At 43.2% G+C, this 27,371-nt stretch overlaps 2 protein-coding genes across 3 annotated transcripts in view; one reads left to right on the top strand and one right to left on the bottom strand.

The window, feature by feature from the left end:
• Positions 1–1,478, bottom strand: part of Msh3 (mutS homolog 3) — a 149,566-nt gene extending 148,088 nt beyond the window's left edge. For both annotated transcript variants that reach the window (XM_075976332.1, XM_075976333.1), the window contains exon 1: positions 1,244–1,478. In XM_075976332.1, coding sequence (XP_075832447.1) covers positions 1,244–1,372 — 129 coding nt within the window. In that variant the 5' untranslated portion in view covers positions 1,373–1,478. The remainder of the gene's footprint in view (positions 1–1,243) is intronic.
• Positions 1,479–1,527: 49 nt separating this feature from the next.
• Dhfr (dihydrofolate reductase) lies at positions 1,528–27,354 on the top strand. Its single transcript, XM_075976334.1, has 6 exons — positions 1,528–1,733; positions 2,042–2,091; positions 4,481–4,586; positions 11,780–11,906; positions 14,745–14,860; positions 24,433–27,354. Exons 1-6 carry the CDS (start codon positions 1,648–1,650, stop codon positions 24,509–24,511), a joined length of 564 nt encoding a protein of 187 aa, XP_075832449.1. The 5' UTR covers positions 1,528–1,647; the 3' UTR covers positions 24,512–27,354.
• The last annotated feature ends 17 nt before the right edge of the window (positions 27,355–27,371 follow it).

The raw sequence follows: 27,371 nt of genomic DNA, 5'->3' as shown, positions 1-27,371 counted from the left end.
ACAGGCAGGTGCAGCCGCTCACCACTCACCTCAGCTGAAATTAAGTGGTGTTCTCGCCTTTCCTACTTACATGCGTTACATAGAAGATAAAAAATGTGTTTTCAAAATGCAAAATTGTGGGAGAAAGTGAGATAATACAAACATTTTCTGTTTCAAAGCTTACAGCCACTGTTAACAGATGTCCCAGGACTATTTGTTGGCAGGTAATCTAAGAAAAGCTTAAAAGTTTCCCACAATATTCTGTCAATAGTGGGTGCAAAATAAAATCTTCATGACATCATGAAAATATAGCTCATTCTCAAGACGGGCAGAGGGAAGAGCAATCTGTTTAAGGAAGAAAACTAAATGAAAGGGGTTAAGATTCTTACACCATTTTGCACCTGCTTTAAAATATGGTAGATTGCTAAAAGCCAGTCTACAATCCCCTTCTACATCCTCAGTCTGGGAAGTGACAGAGTCCCACGCCTAAGGCACCCTGAGCAAGAGAGACACCCCCTCCCTCCCTCCCCTCCCCCCCCCCCCCCCCCCCCCCCCCCCCCCCGCCTGTGTGGGGAATATAACAAGGAACCTCAGGGATCGCTGCCCTTGGGCCTGCACTTGTGGCAACATCACGGTGGGGTTTGGGGTTTGTTTTACTTTGCTTTTAACTATTTGAATGGCTTTTAACTATTTGAACGTCAACAGGAATTTTATCCACCCAAACGCTTATATCACACTTTACACTGGGAAGCTGCACAGTAGCAGAGTGAGATCTGAAACACAGAGCAGTGCTTCTGAATTTGCAACACAAGCCTTAAAGACAGCTTTGTTCTCCTCAGCCAAGCAAGCATATGTAAGTAAAGTTCTTCAACCGTCAATACCGTAGGGAAAACGTAAAGAAGGGACGACGGAGGTTAAAAAATGTATCCTGGACCTGCATCCACTAAAGTTTTCGCCTCAGGTTCCGGTTAACGACAGAAGGCAACAAGATCTCAAATCGATTACTACTAATCGGGTAATAAAAGCCTTTCAACGAAAACAGGGACCCGCAGACGTCACCACCTTCTCCTTCCCGGCTCCGCCTTCTCAGATCTCCCCACCCTTAGGCGCTCCACACTGCCTCCCCTTCCGGCTGCGACACCTACGCGCCCGTCCCGCCCCGCCCCTGACCGTCTGGCCCCGCCCACCACGTGGCCCCTCCCCGTCGAGGACAGAACCCAGCCCCGGCGGCCTCCGCTGGGGGCGCTGAGGAGTCGTCGTCTACCTTCTCCGCCGGCTCCGTGGAGGACGCGGTGGAACTCAGGCTTCCGGCAGACTGGAAGAACCGGCTCAGAACCGCTTGCCTCCCCGGGGCAGCAGAAACGCTGCCCGACGCGGACTTCGTGCGGGGCATCCCAGGATGCAGAAGAGCCAGCCCTTCGGGAGCGCGCGGCCCCACTACCCCGCGCCTGCGCGCGCGCACGCCGCGATCCGCGGGGAGCCGGCCTGGTGGAGGCGGGACCTAGTGGGCGGGGCCTGTGCTGCACAAATAGGCTGCGGGGTGGGACCTGGTGGGGGCGGAGCCTTCGCTGCACAAGTCGGAAGCGGCGTCTAGCGGTCGCTATTTTCGCGCCAAACTTGAGGGGAACCCTAGCGTGCAGGCTGTCTAGGAGCTGATCACCGCTTGTCATGGTTCGAACGCTGAACTGCATCGTCGCCGTGTCCCAGAATATGGGCATCGGCAAGAACGGAGACCTGCCTTGGCCTCTGCTCAGGTACTGTGGCCGGACTGGGTTCGGGAGACCGAGGCGGTTCGCTGAGTCGGGTCGAGCACTTGGCGGAGACGCGCGGGCGGATCTGCTTAGGCGCAGTCGTGAGCGGGTAGGCCCACCGGCTGCAGACCCTGCCGGTGCCCGCGGTGATCCCCCTGCTGTGGCAACCTTTGCCCAGAGGCGCCCTGGCCGTGAGCAAAGTCCGGTCACTGGGCAGCACCACCCCCCGGGCTTGCACGGATCGCTGCTGAACTGGAGTCTGAACACACGTGACAATGTTCCGGTTAACGCAGTGTTTCTCTAACTTTCAGGAACGAATTCAAGTACTTCCAAAGAATGACCACAACCTCCTCAGTGGAAGGTAATTTGGGGTTAAGTCATGAGGATCTTAGGACCTGCTTTCTGAAGCAGGCTTTCCATTGCAGACGTGTAAGCGGGAAGTCTCCCGTGGGAATATGGCATCTTTGTTTCTTGGCAGAAATTTTTGTGCTGCTCCCAAAATTTAATAAGCATCCTCTTTAAAAAAAAACATATATTTGAAATTTTGTTAGCAAGAGCATTTAATTGGACAGAATAATGAGCAAAATTTAGCCGTTTAAATATAGAGACCAGAGCCGGTATTTAGAATTGTTGCCGGAAGACATAAAACTTGAGCAAATGGAAAAGAATGCAGGGGAGAAGAGGTTAGAAAACAATTAAACATTTGTGTGATACTCTTGGATTTCTGGAGGCAGGAAGGCACGGTGGGATGGCGGCTGTGGTCTTCAGTGGGACAGTCTGGAGAGCTGACTTGATACAAAAGAACAGGGAGTGGTACGCAATTATAAGGCAGTGTCCAGTTGCTTGTAGGTGGTTCAGTGTGATTTCTCCCTAACAGACATGTTTGTTTATCATGGTAGGAGAGGAATAGAACAGTGGTTCTCGGCCTGTGGGTTCAACCCCTTTAGGGTTGAATGACCCTTTCACAGGGGTGGCCTAAGGCCATTGGAAAGCACAGATATGTATGTACATCATGACTCCTGACAGTAACAAAATTCCATTTATGAAGTTACCATGAAAGTAATCTTATGCTTAGGGTCACCACCACAGCATGAGGAACTGTATTAAACCGTCACATCATTGGGAAAGTTGGGAAGTGCTGGCATAGAGCATGGGGAAGCAAGTCAGCAGAGCAGGTATTGAACAATATTCATGGGACAGGTAGCATAGAAGTCACTGGCAGACAGGTGGGCAGGTGCCATTAGCACAGTGTATGCCCAGGAATCTAGATATCAGGATTAGAGAGATGGCTCAGCCAGTAAAGTTCTGAGGATCTGGGTTCAAATCCCAGCATCCAAAAAAAGCTGGGCATGGCAGCACCCGTTTGTAATACCAGCGCTGGTGAGACAGGCAGAAAGATCCCTGGGGCTTGTTCTCTAGCTAAATTTGTGGGCTCCAAATTCAGTGAGAAATCTCGTCTCAAGAAAATAAAGTCAAAACATCTATCTTCAGTGCCTGGGCCTGTGCATACAGGTGTACAATACACACAAAATAAAAACTAACGTTTTCAAGATTTATTTGTTTTTCTTTCTAATGTGTGTTTTGAGAGTGTCTGTATACATGTATGTACAAAATATGTGTGCCTGGTCCCCACAGCGGCCAGAAGAAGGTGTGAATTCCCTGAAACTGGAGTTAAAAGCATGTAAGCCCTTAGATGTGGGTGCTGAGAACCAAACCCAGGTCCTCTACTCTGCTTTTAACAGCTTAACTCTCTCTCTAGCCCCCAAATCATTTTTCTTAAAAGAATCCTAATTGTTACTCTACCTTTGATCCAGCTGTCTGACACTCAAGGTTTTTTCCAAGTAATTAAATAAAAGATGGAAGCTGTATGGTATGTATAGTTCTCTTAACAGGACTTTTTAAATGTTTTTTATTCTTTATAAGTTTTATACATTTATACAGTGGATATCGATCATATCCATTTAGCTTCTCATTCTTCCTTGAACTTCCCTCTCCCTCCCTAATTCACATTCTAGTCGTTATTAATATAACCCTGTGTGTGGCCATTGACTGGGCATGAACTTGAGCCAAACCTAAGACTGAGTCTTCCTCTCTCAGCAGCCCCCAACTACCAATAGCTGTCTAATAGGGGCGGGGCCTCAGGAGCCCCTCCACCATGCTAGAATTTTGACTGGCCTAATCTCGTACAGATGACCAAAGCTGCTGTGAGTTGGTGCCTGCAGACATCTGCCAGGTCACATCCAGAAATCAGTGTTCCCCATCTTTCTCCCTCTCCCACCAGCCCTTCCGTCCGTTCTTTCTGCCCCCTCTTTTTCTGTGGTCCCTGACCTTAGGGTAGTGGGGGCTGGTCAGATGACCCAGAGAACACGGCTTTTAGATGGTGAGCACAAGTGCTGAGTCTTTAATCTTCTCAAGGGTTCCAGCAGTAGAAACTGTTCCTGTCTCCATTTTAGAACTAAGTAAAGCATATGGGGTTATCTAGTGGATGACAAAACCCCGTCAGCCTGAGCGCTTGGAATCAGAATTGTGCAAGGTTGCAGTTGACTGAAACCTAAGTAAAAGATAGACATTGGGTGGACCAAAAGGATTAGTTAATGAGCACTAAATCTGAATTTGGGGTGAAGCTGTTTGTTTTAATGTTTCTAAAGGATGTCCACTAGATGTCACTATGACAACCGTATCTTGCCTGTGTATGACACTGAAAATATATGGGCATTTTCAAAGGTATCCTGTCTGCTTGTTTTTTGTAGGTAAACAGAACCTGGTGATTATGGGCCGGAAAACCTGGTTCTCCATTCCTGAGAAGAATCGACCTTTAAAAGACAGAATCAATATAGTTCTCAGCAGAGAGCTCAAGTAAGTGACATGAAGTCGCCACAAGAAAACTGTGATCTATGTCCCAGGGCACAAGTCAGTACGTAATAGAATGAAGTAGTATAGAAGTAAGTTGATGAGCATCGGTGTGTGTGTACACATGCACATCTGTACATAGATACATGCATGACCATGTGAACAGGGACACATGCGTGCAGCCATGCGTACAAAGCCGAACGTTGTCCTTCCATGTCCTTCCTAAGAGTCCGTCCACCTCGTTTTCTTGAGACAGGGTCTCTCACTGTGATCTGGGGCTCACGTATTAAGCTAGGCTAGCTGGCTCGTGAGATCCAAGAGTCCCTCTGTCTCTGCTGATCCACTGGTAGGGTTACAAGTGCATGCCACCAAGCCGAGCTTCTTTTCACCAGGTGCCGAGGGTCAAACTCAGTCCTCATACTTGGATAGAAACTTTACCATGTTATGACCCTAACCCCTAATAAATGACTCACTATCCAAACAAGTTGACACCATCAGTACTTACCCCAACACCCTGAGGTGACTAGATCCTTAATCTACCACCTTAGACCATTGAGCCATAATGCCTAACTAAATATCTTAATATCTCAACCGAGTGGGCAGTTATGCCATGTGGCAACTTAATTCTGTTCGTTAAGTGATTAAAGTGGTCTAGGAATCTTCAGGAGAAGAAAATGTCTGTAGTTGACTTCTGCTAAGAATTTTCTTATCCTCCAAATGTTTGAATAGATAATTCGTTCATCATGACTTAAGGTAGTTGAGGACTGGAGTAATGGCCCAGGGGTTAACACTGGCTGATCTTCTAGAGGACCTGAGTTCAATTCCCAGCACCCACATAGCGGTTCACAACTGGCTATCACTCCAATCCGAGGTGATCTGAAGCTTTCTAGCCTCCAGGGGCACTAGGCTTGCACATGGTACACAGACATGCAGGCAAACAGTTAAACTTAAGGAAGGACTGGAGGTGATAGAGAAGATTGACTATGAAGTCAAGTCCAGGAGTTTGACCTTGATGACGACTTTGCTATCATAGTTGCTAGTCTTAACTTACTAAAATAACTTCCTGAGTCTTACAGGGCTTTGTTTTAGTTTAGATTGTTTTGGTCAGCAGGTGACTAAAATTTAAGGGAACATTAGGATTCAAGATGTTGACCATGCTTCCTTACATTAATAAGTAGTCACCAAAAACAACACAGCGTCTTAGAGCATGGGACAGTGTTTGCTTGAACAGTAGTCAAGAATGTCACTCCCGTGTGTTTTATTCAGGATCCAGCTAGAAAAACAGATGCAATAGAAGCTGTAGTTGTGGGGAACTGGCTTTCACGGTTATGGGGCGGAGTTACATGAATCCACAACATCAGAGAACAGACTGTCAGAAAAGCAAGCTAAGGCTTCCCAGGAGATGCTCTGCTTGCTTCTGAGAAGACTCAGCTCTACTATTGGGGGTTTGGGGACAAGATTTCTCTGTGTAGCCCTGGCCACCCTGGAGCTCACTCCATAGACCACACTGGCCTCAAACTCAGAGATCTGCCTGCCTTTGCCTCCCGAGTGCTGGGATTAAAACGTGCACCACCCAACTTCTCAGTTCCACTATTAAGGCTTCTCACTGCTTTGAATCCAAGTCAGCTCATAGATGTCGTCACTCCTACAAAACACGAGTATCTGAGTGAAGGGGAGTTAGCACAGCCCTGGGAGGGAAAATGCTCTCCATAGCTGTGTGCTAAGAGATTTTTATGTAGGGTTTCTCCCACACCCCTCTTACAATGACATAGGTTAAAGCCTAGAAGAAAATACACAAACACTGCATCGGTTGCCTCTAGTGATGGGAAATATGTGATGTGCCTCTTGCCATCTTCCTCCATCTTTGTGCTGCTCCTTGTCCTGGTTGCTAGGATATTCTGATGATCACTCTCTTTGAAAAATTACACATTCACAGGCTATATTGCCATTGCCAGAGATTTTTTAATAACATATTCTTGAATACTACTCAAGTTTATTTATGGCCAGCTTGAGCTAAAATAAACATAAAGAACTCTCAGTGGGGGACATGTTCAGTGGAGCTAGCATTTCTTCTCAAATGATGAGTCTAATTTCTTCTTTATGACCCCCCTATGGCGTATGTAATTGGATTGTGTTGCTTTTCGTGTATTTATATATAACATTTAGTAGGGTTTTTTTTTATTTTGCTTTTTTTTAAGGCTGAAAAAATTCAAAGTCTATTATCAAGCAGGCTAGAGAAGTTGGAATATCAGTCAGTGAAAGATTTTATTAGGGTCCATTTTTTCTTCAGTCTCCGGCTTCTCTTGATTGTCACTTTATGTATATGCAGAACACAATGGGTCCTGTGTCACAAGACAGGCACCTCACATGACAATTGCTTATGCAGGCTTTCACTGGTACTTGGGACTTTAGCCACTGACCTTGTGTGGGAATCATCAAGGTAACCCCAAAAGTCACTAAGGACTGGAGAGGGCATACTTTTCATAATGCTTTCTGGGCAGGAAGTTGTAGCTTTAATAGAACCAAATAACAAGTGTGAATCAGTGGTAGTGGCTGCGTGACACTAAGCACACCGGAAGTCACTGGTTTATACGCCGTAGGAGAATGCATTAATTTATCGGGGGGGTGGGGGGGACTTGGTGGCACACATGTGATCCTATCACTTGTCAGGCTTTGTCACGAAGCTTTTGAGATTAAGGTCATGCTGGGCTATAGGGTGAGACCCTGTCTCAAAAAATAACAACAGAAAGATGTATGTATGAATAAGTGAATGCCTTTGGTAACCAAAAATTAAATAAAAATTTCACATCAATGCTGTATCTTTGAGATTATCGGTGGGGGATCCCAATTGCCTCCATGATATAACACACTGCAAATTTTCTCGGTAAGAGCTATTCTGGATTTCATGTGTAATAACGTCTTATGATTCCTCTACCATATTCTTTCTAGTGATGGCATTTTCTGCTTCTTACGGCCTTTTCCTCTGACCCACACACGCAGCCCATTAAGCACTGACTTAGTGGACGTCCCCTCCCTGCTCTGGCTCCAAGTAGCCTTTGGGGTTTATGCAGGTCATAAGTAAAGCTTCCTGAACCTGAGATGTATTACCTACTAGATGAGATTAATAACAGCAACTCTTAGGATGGTTTTTCAGGATTTGTTGAGTTCTGTATGTTAATATCCTGGCTCACAAAAGGTACCTGTTATGCATAGCTTGCAGTTTAAGTTCCCCAGAAACATCCTGCATAAAGAGCTTGGCCATCAGCTCATGGACTTTTGGGGGTGATTGGATAAGAGGTCTCTTCATCAATGATTGATAGGTGAGTTCACAGCTGAAAAGATATTAGGAGATGATGTCTTGTTGGAGGAAATGAGTCATTTTAGAGCATCGAATTGGAAAGAAATCTGCTCCCTGTCTACTATGAAATGAGTCTCGTGGCCCTACCACATTTTCTGACAGGGTTGCTTTTCCTTCAGGCCCAAAGCAGCAGGAGCTAGTGGTCAAGGCAGTGCATCAAGCTAAATGGCTCCAGCCTTAAGTTAATTTCTTCAAGTTTTTTGTCATAGAAGAAATGACCCAACACAGGACTCGGCAGAGACCAGCTCCTACCTTGTCCCCGAACCTTGTAACTTATAGAAAATGCTGATATTAGGAGCTGGGGGAGGAGCATAGTGTAAGGCCTTGAGTTTGAGACCTAGCACCCTCAAAATGAACATGAATAATATTTGATTTCTCTTTATAGTACATAAATTGCTTACTTTTAAATATTATTGGAATCACAGTGAATAAACTCATAATCTTATTTTTTACCTTAGCAAATCACACTATTTTTATCCTAAGACATAAATAAATCTCTCCTACCTAAATCAACTTGTACCCTCTCCTTTACTCCAGGTGATCAGAGACTATCTTATTGTCCTCATTTTGAACCTCACCTCAAGTTACTGTTTTCCTACCCTCAACTTTCTTTGAGTTTTCATGTGTTGAATAAGTTCACTGTAGCCTACAACAGTTTCTAGGGAAGTATATCATTTCCAGGCGTTGGGCATGTTTTTACCTCTGCTGACACCCAGCTAAGGAGTCCGGCACCATCATTGCCCCACCAGAAATAATGCAGTATGCCTGGACGTATTCTGCTGCCATGCTTTTTGACCACTGCTGAGACATGCATCTGGTTACCTTCTCACCCGTCTGGGTAAATGGACTGCTAAGTTTTAAATCTCTGTTACAGCCTAGAAGTTGAGAAATCTTCACAGGATTAGTGGTCTGTAGGGCCTGAACACAGGGTCACCCTACTGATTCTACTTTGTGTTTTAGAAATGTAAAAATATTGTCTATTTACCCTGCTTTGTGTATTAGAAACCAAGTTGCTATCTAGTAGCTACATGGGTGGCTAAATGGACTACCTCCTTATACATTGTTTCTTAATGGAGCATCTACTTACACATTGTTTCTCTTAATCCTCTGAATTCTTTGCCGGAGTTTAAGACTCTTACATTAGAAACAATGCCAGCCATGTCCACAGTTCTTGACAGAATTCATATTACTGCCCCTTATCTTTGAAGTCCACACCAATCATTTATATGGGGTTTTTGTTTTGTTCCATTTTTGAGGCTTTTGGGGTTTTTTTTGTTTGTTTGTTTTTAAGTAAACTAGAGAGTGTATTTAAATTTCGCCAGCTCTTCCATTGCTGTTTTTTTTATTCTTCTAGGATCTAATTCAGTGTCACATGTGTATTGTTTCTCTTCGGTGTCTTCCAATCTATAACAAAACTATCATTTAATTACAATTAATAAAGGTTCATTTGAAAACTTGCCTTGAGAGTTTCTCCGTCCATGTGATAACCAATTGTCTTGAAATAAAGAGCTAGAGTGACCCAAAGGAAGAAAGGAGCCTTCTTTAAATGAATTAAGTGAAGAGCAAACTGTGATAACATGGATAGGTCAGTTGTGTTTAAGGCACCTACCTACCTGTGTATAAGAATGTCAGTGAACAGTTACTTGAAAGCTCCTGGAAAAACACAAGGAATGAGGAAGACATCAAAGCTACTCTGCTTTGGAGCAGTCGTGGAGGAGTTGTTTTGAAAGTAGAAGATCTGAGTTAGTTCAATCTTGAGAAAGGATAAATTAGCTAATCAGGTATGCAGAGGTTACTAGAAGGCATTACATTTCTTTCTACATGGACCCCTTTTCTAATTTATTGGGAGCATAAAAACTGTTCAGCAGTGAGTGACTGTAACTTACATTCTGGACCTTAGAGAAGGTTCCGGGAAAAGCAGTAGAGAAAGAAGCTCCTCTGAAGCATTGGCCCCTTTACTCTTGAGTTCAGGGCTTTGCTAGGGATTTCTTATTGGTCTCTCGTGTGTACTGGGGATCAAACCCAGGGCCTCGGGCATGGCAAGCACACCAAGCATTCCTAATTCCTGTAACCCTGGAAACCATATTGCTCTTGGCTTTTGAGTCCCTGCTGTCAGATTGTGCACATCAGCTCCTTCATCACCATCTCCAGTTCTGTTTCATCTCTATACCCATTCTAGCGTCAGCATTCTGTTAGGCCACTGGACTGTTATGGACCATTTATTACCTACATCATCTTTTTTTTTTAATTTATTATATATACAGCATCTGTCTGGATGTTTTGCCTACAGGCTAGAAGAGGGAGCTAGATCTCATTATAGATGGTTGTGAGCCATCATGTGGTTGCTGGGAATTGAACTCAGGACCTCTGGAAGAGCAGCCTGTACTCTTAACTGCTGAGCCATCTCTCCAGCCCCTGCATCATCTTCTTCATGACTGAATCTATATTTCTTCTTGTTGCTATTCTGTCCTTGAACACTGTCGTATCCTGCCTTGTCCCTGAAATTACCCTCAGACCTTTGGTGGCAGCTCAGCTCATTTAACTCACCTTGGCCTCCATTTTTTTTTTGTTTTGGTTGTTTGGTTGCTTGGTTGGGTTTTTTCTCCCAGCATAAGTCCAAATGTATTCTTTGCTCTATCCTAATCCCCTTACCTATGACAAAGAGTGAAAAGAATAAAATGGGAAGAGAAGGAAAACGCTACTAGGAAGATGAATAGTCCCCATCAGTTCTTGATTAATCATTGTTACAACTACAAGTTCAAAGACAGTTATGTAAGTAGTTCTTTTAAAGCACCAGCTAAGAACTTGACATTGAATTAATAATTTTTGTTCTGTTTCTAATCACTGTGTATAAATTTACTCATTTATAAAGGGAATTGCAACTCCTCTCACCATCAAAATAATAGAATCCCAAAATTTTAGCTAATCAGCATAAGCAGTGAATTTATTTAACTTTTCTTTCTGAGTATTAATTCTGTAACTGGTAACAAGCTCATCCTCAAATACTTTCTGTCCTTTCTGTATTGTTCATAATATTCAGGTTCTTTCCCCATATATGTTAACAATCTGAACACTGCTTCAAATTCTTTCTAGTCATTTGTGTATTCTCTGTCTAATATTTAATCACGAAAGTTTTCAGACTGACAGAAAGAACTGTACGTTAACCCAGGCAGTGGCGGTACATGCGTTTAATCCCAGTAAGGCAGGCAGATCTCCATGAGTTCGAGGCCAGCCTTGTCTACAAGAGCTAGTTCCAGAACAACCAGTGCTGTTACACAGAGAGACCCTGTCCTGAAAAAGCAAAAAGAAAAAGAAAAGAAAAGAAAAACTGTGCATAAAAACTGCATACCCACCCCCTGGATCCTGCCACTGAGTCTTTACTATGTTGGTTTTGGCACTGTTATCATCTATCCAGGTGGTGCTGCTTCCACATTTCAGACTAAAGGGCAGAATGAGTGTATTTCCCAAAATGCTTCCCATGTGTCATTAGCTAGAATTCCACGTTGTTCTAGCCTGTTGCTGTGGTAAACATTAATACAATGAGATGCACGAGTCTTGAGTGCACATTAGCTTCATGTTGACAAAGACTTACACCTACATAACTCAGCCTATTAAACCTCCAGAAAGGTTGTTTTCCACAGTGAGATGTCACATATGCCTTTGTGTACCGTTCGGGTATGAAAGATAGAGTGGATGCCGGACATGGCCGTGCATTCTAAGTACTTTACGTTAAAACAATTGGTTTCATAATTTGTTTTGTACTGACTGCTTCCAAGTCAAATTATTTGACTAGTGTAGACAGAATTTTACAGTAATCATAATTTTTTTTTTTAAATCTCAGGGAACCGCCACAAGGAGCTCATTTTCTTGCCAAAAGTCTGGATGATGCCCTAAAACTTATTGAACAACCAGAGTTAGCAAATAAAGTAGACATGGTTTGGATAGTTGGAGGCAGTTCCGTTTACAAGGTAAGTAGACTTATTTCTAAGTAGAAGGAAATGTCCTTCCCTGCTTCTAGCCATGACCGTAGGAAGCAGCACATTATCCAGCTCTAAGCTAGACAAATTGTCAAAGTGAACTATTTGACATAGAAATAAATACAAATGTAAGTGTAGAATTTATACTTTATACCAGTCTAGTCTCTTTTTATTTGTATGTTTTATGTATAAAATCATATATTTCGTTATGAAGTTGTGACATAATTCATCTGCTTTAGTACTATTTGCCCCCCCACTTCCATTTCCTCTTACCAAACACCCCTACCCCAACTCACCAACTCCCATCAACTTTAGTGCCTTATTTTTAAATCTGTTTTTAAATTGGCAAATAATCAGATGATCTAAAACATGCATTCACAGAGCGGATAAATTGAAATATACCACCTTGCTTATTTTCGGTGATGAGAAAACTTAAAATCAACTCCTGGCAATTTTAAGAGCACAGTTAGTCACCGTGCAGCTCAGTAGATCCCTAGATCTTATTCTTCCTGTGTTCTTTGGCAAAGATCTTCCCACGTGCTAGTCAATTTCCATTCAGAATACTAGTTGTTTCCAGTTTAAAGATCAGTCTGTTTTGTTGAGCATCTTTCTTATATTCCACTCCCAGATGTGCCCTGGAAGGGCTACTGTGCCTTTGATTCCAAGATAAATATTGTACTGAGAAGAGCAGGGGCTCTCGGTCAGCACAGGCCAATCAGATGGAAAGCTTTTCCTCAGCAACCTCCCTGCAGTGTGAGGGCAGAGGAGGACGGCATGTTTCGATCATGGTGGAAAATAGTGTACAAAGCAGAAAATATGCTTTTCCTGGTCTCATTTGGTACCAAATGACTTCTGGCTTGTTTTTTTTGTTTTTTCAGATATTCTTTGGAAAGATTGCCATTTATAAGGAAGAAAAATCAGTCCTCTTTATATGTTAACACACACACACAGAAAGAGAGAGAGATGATGATTTGAGAAAGGAGGATTGCAGATTCCTAAGCTGATTATGACTACTCCTTGTCTCACAGTCCTGTTTCTGTAACGTTGTCTCCTATTAAAACATGTTCTCTAAGCACTAAGTGCTAAAAGCACTTATCTAATTAGATCTACATTAAGGAAGTAAAGGGCTGCAGGTAACCATCTCACATGCTGTGCTTTCGGCCTGTCCTCCCATGCCGGCTGGCGAAGTGGAGCAGAGCCTTTCATTTCTGCACTGTCCATGGCTGCTTTTGCTGCAAGAGTCAGGAGCCTGTGCCGCTCCAAGCCTGAGCTGTTCACCAGATGGCCCCTTACTGAAAGCTCACCCTGCTTTGAGGAATGCAGCTGTGGTTAGTCTGCACCAGCTCTTCTGGTTTGGGCACAGTGGGAGCTAGCAGAGATTTCTTTGGTTGCAGCAGCAATAATAAATAATGTAACATAAGCTGAAATACGGAAAGGAAAAAGTGTTCTATGCTAGTATAGCACGATAGTATAGTATTAGAAGTTAAGAATAATGACTTGAAATCTTATATATGTGAGTATTCTTTTTCTTCCTCTTTAAACAGATCAATAGTTATTAATGCTTTCTTGGATCTGCACGTCTGCCTCATCCTTTTCATTAAAAATATAAGCTCTTTCTTCCAAGGGGACTCGTGAACATGGGGCCTGCCCTGAAGTATGGTTGATATACACAGTGTCATTATACTTTGTTAATTATAAATTATATAACTAATGTTAATTATAGTAAAAAAAAAAGCATTAATAATAGCATTACAGACATTGGTTGGAAAGTCATTAACCAGAACAGACTGAGTGCCATTGTTAGCAACAAGAGACAAGAAGAAACAGAGACAGGGGCCTTTTCAGGTAATGCCAGAGTAGTAGGGTGTACTGATGGGGTGGGAGCCATGGCTCAGCAGTTAAAAGCTCTTGCTACACAATCGTGAGGACCAGAATTCAGATCCTAGCACCCACATAACAAGCAGGGAATCCTGTAAACCTCCTCAGTTCCAGCTCTAAGTGATTTGGTACTCTCATCTGACCCGTGCACACATAGGCACACAAGTAAATGAGCAAATGAATTCTTTTAAAGAAACGGTGTCCTGAGTGTCCCTGAGGTGTTTTTAACAGTAAAGACTTCACAAAAGTGCTTTCTTACTCAAGGGTACAAAAGCAGACTTCTCTTGAGAAAAGCAACTAGGTAGTGAGGGGTGAACCCTTAAAAGAGCAACCAAAGGAAGCAGGGCGGTGGTGGCACACACCTTTAATCCCAGCACTTGGGAGGCAGAAGCAGGTGGATCTCTGTGAGTTCAAGACCAGCCTGGTCTACAGAGCTAGTTCCAGGACAGGCTCCAAAGCCACAGAGAAACCCTGTCTCGAAAAACAAAACAAAAAAAAAAAAAAAAAAAAAAAGAGGTACCAAAGGAAAACAGTCAACATTCAGCTTAAATTTAAAAAAAAAAAAAATACTTTAAATGAAGACCAGAATGTATTTTCATAATTACTGATAATATGACACGTGTGTGTGTGTGTGTGTGTAGTAAGTTTGAGGGAGCTGGAGAGAAGGCTCAGTGACTGGAGTTCAGTTTGCAGCAGCCACATCAGGTGGCTCACACCCACCTGTAACTCTAGTTCAGCTACCTCCCATAGGTACCTGGTCCCACACAAACCTATGCAAAGAGGTAACATATATAAACAATTTTTTTTTCAAAATAGCTTATGTATATTGCTTGAGAAACTGTAAGCATGGATTTAATGCCTAGTACAAACTTAATTCAAACAAGAATCTTCTAGTCTCTTTGTCTTTCAACAGCGGTTAAGGAGAGTGATGCCTTCTGTTTTGTTTTAAAGGAAGCCATGGATCAGCCAGGCCATCTCAGACTCTTCATAACAAGGATTATGCAGGAATTTGAAAGTGACACGTTCTTCCCAGAAATTGATTTGGTGAAATACAAACTTCTCCCAGAGTAAGTACTAAAATTATTAATTAGTCAGAAGCACTTTAGGGACTAATTACAGAAAAAGGGGAAGCAAGTAAGGGAAAAATACAATGACATATGTGGATTAAAATTAACATGTCACAACAGAGCCCATGACTATTAAATAAAGACTAATCAAAGAAGGAAAAAGGATTACAGAGAAGAGTAACTTTTTTTCATATTTGATTTGAAGTAGCAGTGTGCTATATAGAAAGATACTTTTTTAAATAATGTTTTTATTTATTCTTTGAAGATTCTTAACACTGTATTTGGGTTGTATTCATTACCCTCCCTCACCTTCTTCCCTCTCTCTTTAAGAGCAAAAAGATCATGGAGTGCAGTCTGCACTGGCTGACCACTCCTGAACATGGGGCCTGTGCTGGAGTATCGCTGATAAACACTGCCACTGTTTGTAGAGAGTAACTTTCCCTCTCCAGTAGGTGTCCATTCTAACAGCTCCTTGGTTAAGGGTGTGCTCTGCACCCACTCCCTGCTCCTCATGCTGGGATCTGCCTGGCTTGAACTTGTATGGGTCTTGTGCATGCTGTCACATCTGCGCTAATTTCCTTGAAGTCACCACCACCTCTGGCTCTCACAGCCTTTCTGCTCCTGTTCTGTGTAGATCACTGAGCCTTGAGGGAAGGACTAAATGCAACATAGAGGATATCACATTAGGAGTCAATATTCCAAAGTCACTTATCTCTACATGTTGACCAGTTGTGGGTGTCTACTGCAAGAAGAAACCTCCCTGTTGAGAGTTGAGCATCTATGAGTATAATCTAATGGGTATAGTCAATATGTTAAGAGTAATTTTATTGCTATGTTAACTTAGCAGAATAATCGTAATAGGTTTCCCCCTCGGTTCTTGGCCTTGTTGGCAGTGTCAGGTATGGGTTCCATCTCATGGTGTCAGTCTTAAATCCAGAAAGAGAAGGAAAGAAAGCATGATTACTCCCATGATATCACGCCACTATTGATAGTGAACCATGGGCATATCTTGCAGGCAGGTCACTATTGTAGCTCACAGAGTTCAAAGTGGGTGAGCCCGATGACTGCTTTCCTTTTCAGGCAACATGCGTATCATCTTCCAGCACTGAATGCAACATCTAGTTGAGTGCCAGCTGCATTTCTCCATGCTCTATGGCATAAGAACGTAGTGCCTTTTGTCACATGATGTATGTTTGTTTAGTTTTATACTCGGGTTTAACATAAACTACGCAGACGAGTTACAGTGCTTGCCAATTTTCTTGTCCTCAGCTGGAGTTATATAACTGCTTCTTTTGAGCTGAAACACACCCTCCTGGAGGAAGGAGAAAGGATTTTAGACCCAGAAGTAAATTCAGTTCACAAGGCACAGGAAGCTTCTCAAGCTTAGGAGTGACAAGGCCCTCCCCCGAGGTTGCTGGGGAGACGAGAGTGATCAGCTGAGCCACCTGTCAGCTGTGCAGGGAGCTCCAGGGGTGCAGCCTTTGTGTGCTGTCACCTCCTAGTGTGGGCTTCTCATAGCTGCCTTTTAGTCGGTCACCCATGCTCCTGTAAGCCACAGAAACAAACTCACTAGCTCACAAAGCTAGACTTACAGTCATTTCTTTGGTCTGTTGCCAGTGCCCTATCTGAAAGAGAAGTTTGTTTGTATCCCTAGAAAGATATGTTATAGGAGCTTTTAGAAATAGACTTTAATAGATTTGGAAATGTGCAGGCATTAGTGATTCTTGTGGCCTCTAGCACAGTTGTCACTAGGTCATTCTAGGGGAGTGAGGCCTGTCTTAGGCACCCTGAAAATTGTGTGGATTCTGCCTGCTGATGCTGCTGCCCACCCAGAGACAACTTCTTGACAAGCATGAAACAGTGCGGTCTGGTGGATACTGCAGTGTGAAGGTCCACTCTGAAGAGAGACTGAGATCAAGATCTAGAAACAGCCCCCCAGCAGCAGGAAGAGTGGTCCAGGAGCAGGAAATAGTGCAGAGCCTGAGCCCAGGAGGAAGTTGGCCTCTTCTGTGATACAGGAGGCGGCCAGGGACATTGTCCCAGCTCCATGGCAAATGCACTGGAGAGGAACATGAAAGAATCTAGGTGTGGGTGAAAGATGAGGGATCATAGGTTAAGGTGGCCTCAGTTGTGAAGATGCAACAGAAAAGCTATCTTGTGGTTCCAGCAGGAAACCTGGGAACATTTTAATTTCATCTGAAAGCACTTTAAACTGTTAGCTATAGAAAGTAAAAGAAAAAATAATTATATTAACACTTTTAGACCAGTTCTTAACACATTTTTCTAGATAGTCTCAATTGTGTCTAGTAATTATCCTGAGTGTGAATTTGTTTTTTACACATCCCCTAAAGAAACATTAACAACTTAGTCTAGATAAATGGATGGCCAAGCTTTAGAATAATAGTCTTGATAGTCTGTGGAATGACAGTCTTGGATCTCATAAATTCTAAATTTAGTGACTTTCTTTGGCTCTTAATTCTAAAGTAAACAGAGAATCGCAAACCATCAGCTGCTTAAATCCAGACTTTGCATAGGCTCCTAAATTTTAAAAAAAAAGCCACAGTTGGTCATTTTATAAAATGTTTATGTGAAAATCACACCATTTATTTTCTACTTAAATTGTGAATTCCCAGGTTATGTGAATATGGGTCTATGTTATGTGAATATAGGTCTCAGCTGTCTCTTCTTATTCCTTTTCTTTCATTTTTTTTTTCTACTAGCGATAACAGACTGCTGTATGATCAGCCTCATCCAAATATCATTTTAACGCTTAATGTTTTTAATCAGAATTTTTCCATGGCACTGACCCTTTAGGAACCTTGACAATTTAAAATAAATGTTGCTGTGACTCTCTGATTTTAAAAAAAAAGTCAAAAGAAGACCTTTGCTGACAAAGGCACGCGTCATGACGTTCGCCTGTTGGGACTGAGTGACTCGGTGCCTTGCTGTGCTTGCAGTTATTCATGCATGTCGTCACAGTCTCAGCTGATTGCAAGTGGGAAGGTGTTTGTCTGGACTCCCATCTGTCCCTTTGGTCAGCGTGTACCATTATGCTGCTCTTACATAGTCTTATTTTGGTTTGACTGAGTCTCATGTAGCCCAGGCTGGCCTAGAACATACTAACTAGCCCAGGATGACCACCTGCTTCTGGTTCTCAGGAGTGAGAATTACGCCTACCTGACTTGGCTTATTTACATGGAATTGTCATTAATTCTAACTTGTAATCGGCAAACATAGACCTTTCAGCTTCGTTCTATTTCAAGATTGCTTCTTGCTGTTCTGGGACCCTTGGGTTTCCATGGGAACTTTATGATCAGAATGCCAGTTTCTGACAGAAAGCAAACTGGGGTTTCGTAGGTATTGTATCCCTAGAGCCCTCTGAAGAGAACTGGCTCTGAACAACATGGCGTCCTAAACCTTGAGTGAGTTGGAGCTTTTCACTTAGGTAGGATCTTCTCTCTCTTCCAGTGATGCTTTACTGAGTTCAGTGTCTTGCACCGCTTCGAGTATATGTTATTCCATCTGTTGCTATTGCTTTGTTTTCAGACTGTTTACTTCTAGTGTATAAAACTACAAGTCACCATTTATTGGTCTATGTCCTTCAACTTCATAGAGCTTAACAGTTGCATATATTTGTGGATAGTTGTGTAACGTTCATCTGGTACCCGAAGCTTTAAAACTGGAGTAGTTATAATTGTTTATACATTTTTAGCCCTAGTACCATGAAATAAAGATGAAGGTAAGAGCTCACCCGTGTTTACTGTCATCTGAAGTTTTACTTCCACTATTTAGTCAGTGTCCATTACTTCTTTCTCTTGCCTGAGTATCTGGTCCAGACCCTCCAGCAGAGTGAAGAGGAAATCTGAGCAAACATCCTACTTGTCCTGCTCATGATCCTAGTGGGAAAGTGTGACTTTATCCCACGAAGGAAGGTCCCTTCGATCTCTAGTTCATTAGTGACTTGGTGTTGAAGGACTGTTGGATTTGACACTATTAATACAGTGGTTGCATGAGTGGTGTTCGTAGTAAACGAATTTTGCATTTCTGAGGTGAATTCTTTTTCTTAAGGATTTTTGCATTTGTATCTAAGAGACATTTGGTGCCTGCTTTTCTTTAGCATTTGTTCGGCTGGTCTTGGAATCAGATGTGTTGACTTGCCGAGTGAGTTAGTAAGTGCCTCTCTTTTGCTCGCTTGGGAAAACTGGAGCTGCTATTTGCCATCACAGGAGTTGGTGGTGAGTAGCCTGAGACAGGACAAGGCCATTGCTGTGACATGGATGTTCTAAGTAACACTCACAGGAACAAAATGTTTGTTCCATCACAGCAGCTGATAGCCACCTGTTCTCTGACCTGTGTTAACATCACAACAGCCTCCTTACATGGAGGAGAGGGGATTCTCTAAGGAAGTGTTCCTCACCCTTCCTGATGATGCGACCCTGCAATGCAGTCCTCACGCTCTGGTGACCCCCAACCATAAAATTATTTTCAGTGCTACTTCATAACTGTAATTCTGCTTCTGTTTAAGATGTAATGTAAATATCTGATATGCAGATGGTTTTAGGCAACCCCTGTGAAAGGGTTGTTCTACCACCAAAGGGGTTGTGATGCACAGGTTGAGAACCGCTGCCCTAATGAGAACCCTTAAGGAGGTCTGTCTTCCTTTAAGACTCAAAAAAAAAAAAAAGGAAATCTCTGGACAGTAAGTGTCTTAGTTAGGGTTTCTACTCCTGTGTTAAATATAATGGCCAAAAGCAACCCGGGGAAGAAAGGGCTTATTTCATTTTATACTTCTAGGTAACAGTCCATTATGGAAAGAAGTCAGGGAAGGACCTGGAGGCAGGAACTGATCTTGTCTACCAGCTTGCGTGTGTGACTTACCTGCCTGCTTTCTTGTATGCTCCGGGGCCACCTGCCCATAAGTCCCACCTCCCACAATAACTGGGTCCACCTGCCCATAAGTCCCACCTCCCACAATAACTGGGTCCACCTGCCCATAAGTCCCACCTCCCACAATAACTGGGTCCACCTGCCCATAAGTCCCACCTCCCACAATAACTGGGTCCACCTGCCCATAAGTCCCACCTCCCACAATAACTGGGTCCACCTGCCCATAAGTCCCACCTCCCACAATAACTGGGTCCACCTGCCCATAAGTCCCACCTCCCACAATAACTGGGTCCACCCCGTCAGATGTCACACAGACTTGTCTATAGGCCAGTCTGATGGGGACGTTTTCTCAATTAAGATTCCTCCCTCCCAAACCAGCCAGCACAGTGAGGACACTCTGTCTGTAAGGTAGGAGCCTTGCTCAGTTCTGGGCCTTTGTTTCTGAACCTCTATACACTAGGGAACTTCTCATTTCTCTTTAATGTCCAAAAATGAGCTTTAATCTTTCTCCACTCCCCTTTGTTCTCCCATCTTAAGTTTACATGTGTGTATCTAAATTTTTATTTATGTTTTTAAAATGTAAATGATCAAATCCACACACCATTTCATCCCTTCTAATTCCTCTCCTATCCCCCCAACCACTATTCGCTCACAATTTCATGTTTTGTTTTGTCTTTTTTTTTTACACACTGAGCCCATGTAACACAGCCAGTATGCCTATACGTGCATGACCGTGGAGTCACCACTGGAGCATGGGCAGTCTCTCAGAGGCCACATCCATTGAGAAAATGACTCTTCCTTCCTAAGCAGCCATTAGTTATCAATAACTCCTAAGCTAGGATGGGACATCTTGTCTTCCTCTCTCACCCATGCTTAGACTTTGTCTGCTTCATCTTGTAGAGGTGCATGCGGTCAAACAGTGGTACGCCCATCTGTGCAACAGCCCTCTGTGTCCGGACACACAGCTGCTGTGCAGCTGTCCCCTGTCTCTGACAGTCTTTCCAACCCCTCTTCCACAGTCATCCCTGAGCCTTGTGTTTGCACATGTGTGTGGAGAATGTGTATTTGTGTATGTGCGTGTGTGTGTGCATGTGGGGGGGGAGTTTGTGTGTGCCTGTGTGTTCATGTATGTGATACACATAGAGGCCAAAGGACATCCTCAGGTGCCATCCTCAGCAGCACATCCTCCTTGAGACTGCTCTCTCCTTGCCTGGAATTTATTCAGTCGCTGGCTGACCAGAAAACCCCGAGCTTCCCTGTCTCTGCCTCCACAGCATTGAAAATACACCCTTGCCCCCACATGTGATATTTTTATGTGGGGTCTCAGGTTTTCCTACTTGAGTGGCAAGCTCTTTACCACTCATTTTTGACCCCCATTGTCTCCATTACCTGAGTATATTATTCCTGTGTTTCGATAGGTTTCCGTTCAAACACAGTATTTTTCATTAACACCATACTACTGATTTTTGGTTTGTTTTTTTTTTTTCGTTTTTGATTTTGATTTTTTTTTGGTTGTTTAGTTTTTTATCCTTACTATAATGAAATAAAGATAAAAGCAAGAACTGTGAGTGGAGAATGAATTAGAAAGTGGATGAAGCATCAAATGGTCAGAGGCCTGAGAGCAGAAGTTCACATTAACACAACGGTGGCTTCACCGTGCCTTCTTTTCCTGGAGTCTTTGCCTATGCATTTGGTCTTTCAGCAACACAGTGCAGCCCATCCCATGCAGGTCTGTTCTCATTGATCTTGCTTGGAAGAAATTTTTCTGCCTCAAATTTCATGAGGCATCAACCAAACCAGCAGGCCCAAAAGTTTTATATCAGCAGTATTCTGTTTAATGAGTTGCAAAATAAACAAATAAGACAAAAGAGGGGCCTTTAGAAGCTATGCTCATCCATGCTTTTCATTACTGAAAAACAATGAATGCCTGAGGCAAGCTAAGTTTAGAAAAGAGATATGTATTTAGCTCGGAGTCATGAAGCCTCAAAGGCATGCTACAAGCTTTAGCATTGCTGCTGGTGAGGACCTCATAGCAGATGTCCCACAGTGACAGGCATTGCTGGAGGGGGCAATCACACTTAGAATCAGGAAGCCAGAGAGAGACTAGAGTCTCCTAATCCTTTCTGAAGGCGCACTTCCCATTAACCTAGGTCCCACATAAAGACTCACCACCGCCTCCCACATCGTTCTTGGAAGACAAACTCCTTCCACACCACAACAGAGTGGGTAGTTGGCTCCAGAGCTGAGACCCGTGCCCCTCATCAGTGGACACCGTGGATTAGATTTTAGGCTCACTGATGTCTTCTCTTGACTTTCTGGAATGCTGGCGTACTTACCCAAAATCTCCACTAGAGCCTGTGTAATGTAGGTGGGTCATCTGTCTATCTGTTGCTTTCATTGGTTAATTAATAAAGAAACTACTTGGCCTTTGATAGGCCAGCCTTTAGGTGGGTGGAGTAGACAGAACAGAATTCTGAAAGAAAGAAAGCCGAGTCAGGCAGTCGCCATAGCTCTCCTCTCCAAGATGGATGTAGGTTAAGATCTTACCAGTAAGCCACCACCTCGTGGTGCTACACAGATTATTAGATATGGATTAATCAAGATGTGAGAGTTAGCCAGTAAGAGGCTAGAGCTAATGGGCCAAGTAGTGTTTAAAAGAATACAGTTTCTGTGTAATTATTTTGGGTAAAGCTAGCCATGCAGGAGCCGGGCTTCTGCTGGAATACCCATGTTATTAGAGTTCAAGTTTATTTGCTTAAAAACTATTTCACAAATTCTGCTGGCCTCTAAGAGCGTCTACCAAATCACCTCCATTGCTGCGGTCCTTCATTATTTCAGAGCTGCCGTTTATTGACTCTAGTGCTTGAAGATTCTAAGTAGGAGCACGTGTGGGTGGGACCTAACAATAAGTAGCACACCAACTCCAGAGGCCAAGTCTGTGTGTGCTCATGTGTGCCCACAGGAACATGTGCGTGCGTAGACCACACTCACCCTGTGCACACGCACGTACAAACCGTCAAAGCATAGCTCCCAGGAAGAGTTTGTTCGACATGAAGCTGGGGCAGTGGTTCACAACTATCATCTCAGCATTCAGGAGCCTGCAGGTTCAAAGCTACCCTGAAATGCAGAATGAGATCCTATCTCAAAACAAAGAAAGTTTAGAATTGTAATTATAACCATTAATTATTAAAAAGATAAAAAGATATTAGAAAAAAAGAAACTAAACTTAAGGAGAGTTCAGTTTTAGTTTCACAGCAAAATTGCTAAATATACCAACCAAGTATATTTAGCAGGCCGCTTATAAGATTTTATTATTCTTGGCTTTAGAAAGTACCCCTTAGTGCTCTGCTTTTTTCTTGGTAACTGACAGTCTTGGTGGCGCTGAATTTTAAACACACACACACACACACACACACAATGTGACTTTTTCTGAATTCATTCCAAAGAAACTCAAATCATAATTGAAAATTGGCCTAGTAAACTCAGTTTCACAAGGCAGGAGCACTACAGAGAACAGCAATAGGCTAGAAAATAGTTGGTGACTAGGAGTGTGCTGCTTCTGTTGACATGAAGTTTTCCGTATTATAACTGATGTCTGGTTCCTCATCAGTGGATCATATATCACAAGACATTTTAAAGTTTTCTGTAGCATGCTTGCAGCAGTTTGGAGTAATACCCACCACGAAAAGGGAGCATCTGACACTTAGCGTGTCAGACATCACACTACTCCATGAAGAAGGCTTGACTGCCAGCCAAGCAGAAGAGCTATGTGTACACAGGAGAACCAAAGATGAAAACAGCAGCTCCTGGTCCCCTCTGCTGTAGACCGGGATGCAGCCTGCACCATAGTGAGGGACAATTGGAGGGGTGTGGGATGCTCACTGGAGACTGAGTGTCCAGAGGGTCCTGAGTAGAGACCTACGTGAGAGTCAGGAGGTGAAGAAATCAAGTGCACCATGGCTCTATCAAGCAGTCGGTTTGCCTCATGCTGTGAGGTTAGTAGCACCAGGTAGTGTCCATAAGTCAACAGAGAACAAGAATCTGCCAGGTCCTGGGCATACAACTTCGGGTTTTGGCATTTTTGGATTTTTTGTTTGTTGTTTTGTTTTGTTTGGGAGGTGGGGTTATGACAGTGTTTCTGTCTGAAGCTCTGGCTGTTCTGGAACTCACTCTGTAGACCAGTCTGGCCTCAATCTTAGAGATCCGCCTGCCTCATCCCCCTGAGCGCTGGAACTAAATAAAGGCTTGCATGTCACCACCGCCCATCATCTTCAGTTTTAAGCAACTACAGATAATTTGCTTTTCTTTTCTTAGAGATGTGATTGCAGCTCAAACTTGCAAAAGTTCCTAAGAAATTGCCTAGTAACTAAGTCATTGGTAGAGTGGAAAAATAAAAGAAATAGAAACTGGGGTTCATTTTTGAGGGGGAAAAAATGTGAATCAGAGATAAAGGAGAAGCTTTGGGATTCAAGTTTTCCAGCTTTCCATGGTTGGCTGCTTCTCTTCTGTCACCATGTGTTGTGTGGCTGCGGATACTCACTCACCTTAGGAGTGGCCGCCACTTTGAAGTAAAAAAAGCTTCTCTCGCTTCACACAGTGTTGGTGCCCTTGGGTGAGAAGTCAGGGAAGCCATGCTGTGTCTTCAGTGGGTGTAGAATTAAGTTGTGAATCTTCTTCTTTTCCAGATACCCAGGGGTCCTTTCTGAAGTCCAGGAGGAAAAAGGCATCAAGTATAAATTTGAAGTCTATGAAAAGAAAGGCTAACAGAAAGATGCTTGCTGGTTGACTTCAAGTTCTACTGCTTTCTTCCTAAAATTAGCATTTTTACGAGATCGTGGGACTTGTGTTGGCTTTAGATCTATGAGTAATTCTTTCTTTAGGGAGGGGTAATTGGGAGGAAGTGTTTGTTTTGCGGTGTTGGAAATGGAACTAGGGCCCTGCATGCTGGACACATGTTGTCCTGCTAAGCCATGCCCCAACCCCTGTATAATTCCAAACAATGTTTTCATTTCCATTAATCTAACCAGGTTATATTAAATATATTTTAAGACACACCACTTGCTATAAAAATTTGAATGCCCCTCCTATGCCACCTCAAGTGAGTCCCCCAGTAGATGCAGAGCATGGTGTGCGTACAAGAGACCCCAAAGATGTAGAGCCCCTGAGAGCACAGTGTGGGGACTCATAGAGATAGGAGCTAGACAGACAAGTCCAAAGGGCAGAAATGGGTTTTAGACAGCAGAGCTGGAACTCAGACTTTAAAAGAAAATTAGATCAAAGTAGAGACTGAATTATTCTGTGCACGTCACACTCAGCAAAGTTCTGTTCACTCAGACAGAAAACCAGTAAATTGAGAGCTCCATTGTGCTCCGTGGAGATGGGAGCAGGTGGAAGATTACATAAGGTCTAAAACATTTAACTTCTCCGTTTCTCATCTTCAGTAAGATTCCAAGGGATATGGCAGTGACAGAACAAGAATAGGCTGCTTCTACCAAAAGAAAAAGAGAGAGAAAAAAGCCTAGGTAATAGCAAGCATAATAGCTCCTGTTAAGAATCCAGAGATAACGAACTGAGAATGGATATTGCTTGAGATGAAAATTAGTAAGTTAGAAACTAAACTTTATGAAAATGAAGAGATGAGAGTTAAAGAGGCTTTCCTGACATCTCAGCAGGGTTTATTTATATCATCAGGTCAAAAAGATAGTGTTTTCAGACCTGCATTGTAAATTAATACAATCTTTTTTTTAAAGATTTTTTTTTTAATCTTTTACTTGTCGACTTCATATATGGAAATCCAAATCCCCACTCCCACTCCCTCCACTACCTTCATGTCCTCTTTTTTGTTTTCTGTGACCCACTGAAACCAGTTAAGGCTTTCTTTATGTTCCTAGATGTGGACCATCCACTGGGGTATGGACAACCTCCAGTGGCCACACCCAGCAGCCATCAGTTGCCAATAGCTCTTCAGCTGTGGGTGGAGCCTCATGGGCCTCTCCCAGCCATGCTGTAGTATTGACTGGATCTATCTGTAGATCACCATAGCTGCTGTGAGCTTATGAGTGCAATGGCCATGTCATGTCGGAAGTCAGCATGATGTTCCAGCACTCTTCCCAGTTTTTCAGGTCATTCATTCTGTCCACTGCTGTAACTCACCGTGACCTGAGCTGTAGTTGAGGTTGTTGGTATAAACGGCCTTATTCAGAACTGAATATTAAGCAATCGTTTATTCTCTCCAATCTGATCATTTATGAGTCCTGTGCTGACTGCTGACCACTACACAAAGGAACTTCTCTGACCAGAGTTATAAGCAGCACTGATCCAAGGTATAAGCACGGATACTTAGAAGGCACCTCAAAAATGTATCCAGCTAGCAAAGCAGCAGGAGTAGGTTCCCCCTCAGAGCCCATTAATTCCACAGCCATTGGCATTTGACCAGTTTTACAGTGCCATACATAGGAACTTGGGTCCTAGAGAGCACTTGGTAACCACTGTGGTAGCCATGCCATTACCGTACCTGTACATTAGTATTGTAACGTGCACCGCCTACTGCTAGGTAAGTCCATGAATGACTTTTCTCCCCTGGTGATAGGCATCACAACTTCTGGCACTGTGAAAACTAGCCAGTAATGAGGAAGTTTGCAGCTCAGTTCCAGATTGATGTCTATGTCCTGCAACTATGCTGTGTTGTCCTTCAGTAGTGGAGACTTAACCGTCTAGCTGTGCTGACCAGCCAAGAGCAATGGTAATAGCCTATGTTGTTTAGGGAGCCTCTATACCAATTACTCTGAGGAGGTATCCCATACCTTGCACTGAGAGTTTTATTTAATGACTTATGTTTTCATTTAATAGCCAGTGTCCACTAGTACATAGGGTACCACCAAACTTTTTTTTTAGTTATAATTATCTTACAAAGCAGTGGGTGTTTTGTTTTCTCATACGTCCTTAGTTTTAGTTAAGCCATACTATAGATACAGTCTTTTGAATGTAAGTTAGTAATCAATTCAAATTTATAATATTCTACGTTTGGACCCAGAAATACTACCTGATAATCATGAACAAATTTATGAACTCAAGGAGCCAGAAGAGCAGCTGAGTCAGTTCTCATAAAGCATAGGAACTGAGTTTCTTGTGTATCAGCTTCCTCTAAAATTAAAACCTTTCTTGGAGAGAAGTTGTGTGAAACTATGTTATAGAGGAGGTAAGAGGATATATAGTAAGGGTGGGCGGAACAGTCCGTCCTGCTAAGAGGTTCCTTAAGTTGAGGAAGTAAGCAACTCAAAAGGGTTTAGGAAGTTCCTGAAACTGACCAGGTATACTAGGCCCCTCCCTTCCCAAGCATATATGAGCGGTGAGTGATTGCTGAGGGACACTGAGACAAGCTGGCTATGTAGCACAGGTGAAGCCTCCTGGGAAAAGCAGAGGCCAGTGATGCTGTCTGAACTACCTGGAAAGGGCACCCCAACCTGTCGAGCTGCTTGTAAACTACAGGTTTCCAGATTTCATGAGCTGTCACCCATGCTGATGTGGGCTTTTGGTGGTACAGTGATCTGTGAGTCATTGCTGCTTCTGTAAGTAACCCCAATAAAATTCATTGGTTCACCAAGTGGAATTTTGGTGGTATCTT

The sequence above is a fragment of the Microtus pennsylvanicus genome, chromosome 6 (genome assembly GCF_037038515.1).
Source record: "Microtus pennsylvanicus isolate mMicPen1 chromosome 6, mMicPen1.hap1, whole genome shotgun sequence".
In the NCBI taxonomy this organism is placed as follows: domain Eukaryota; kingdom Metazoa; phylum Chordata; class Mammalia; order Rodentia; family Cricetidae; genus Microtus; species Microtus pennsylvanicus.
The sequence above is the reverse complement of the archived record's forward strand: the minus strand, read 5'-3'. Positions and strand labels throughout refer to the sequence as shown.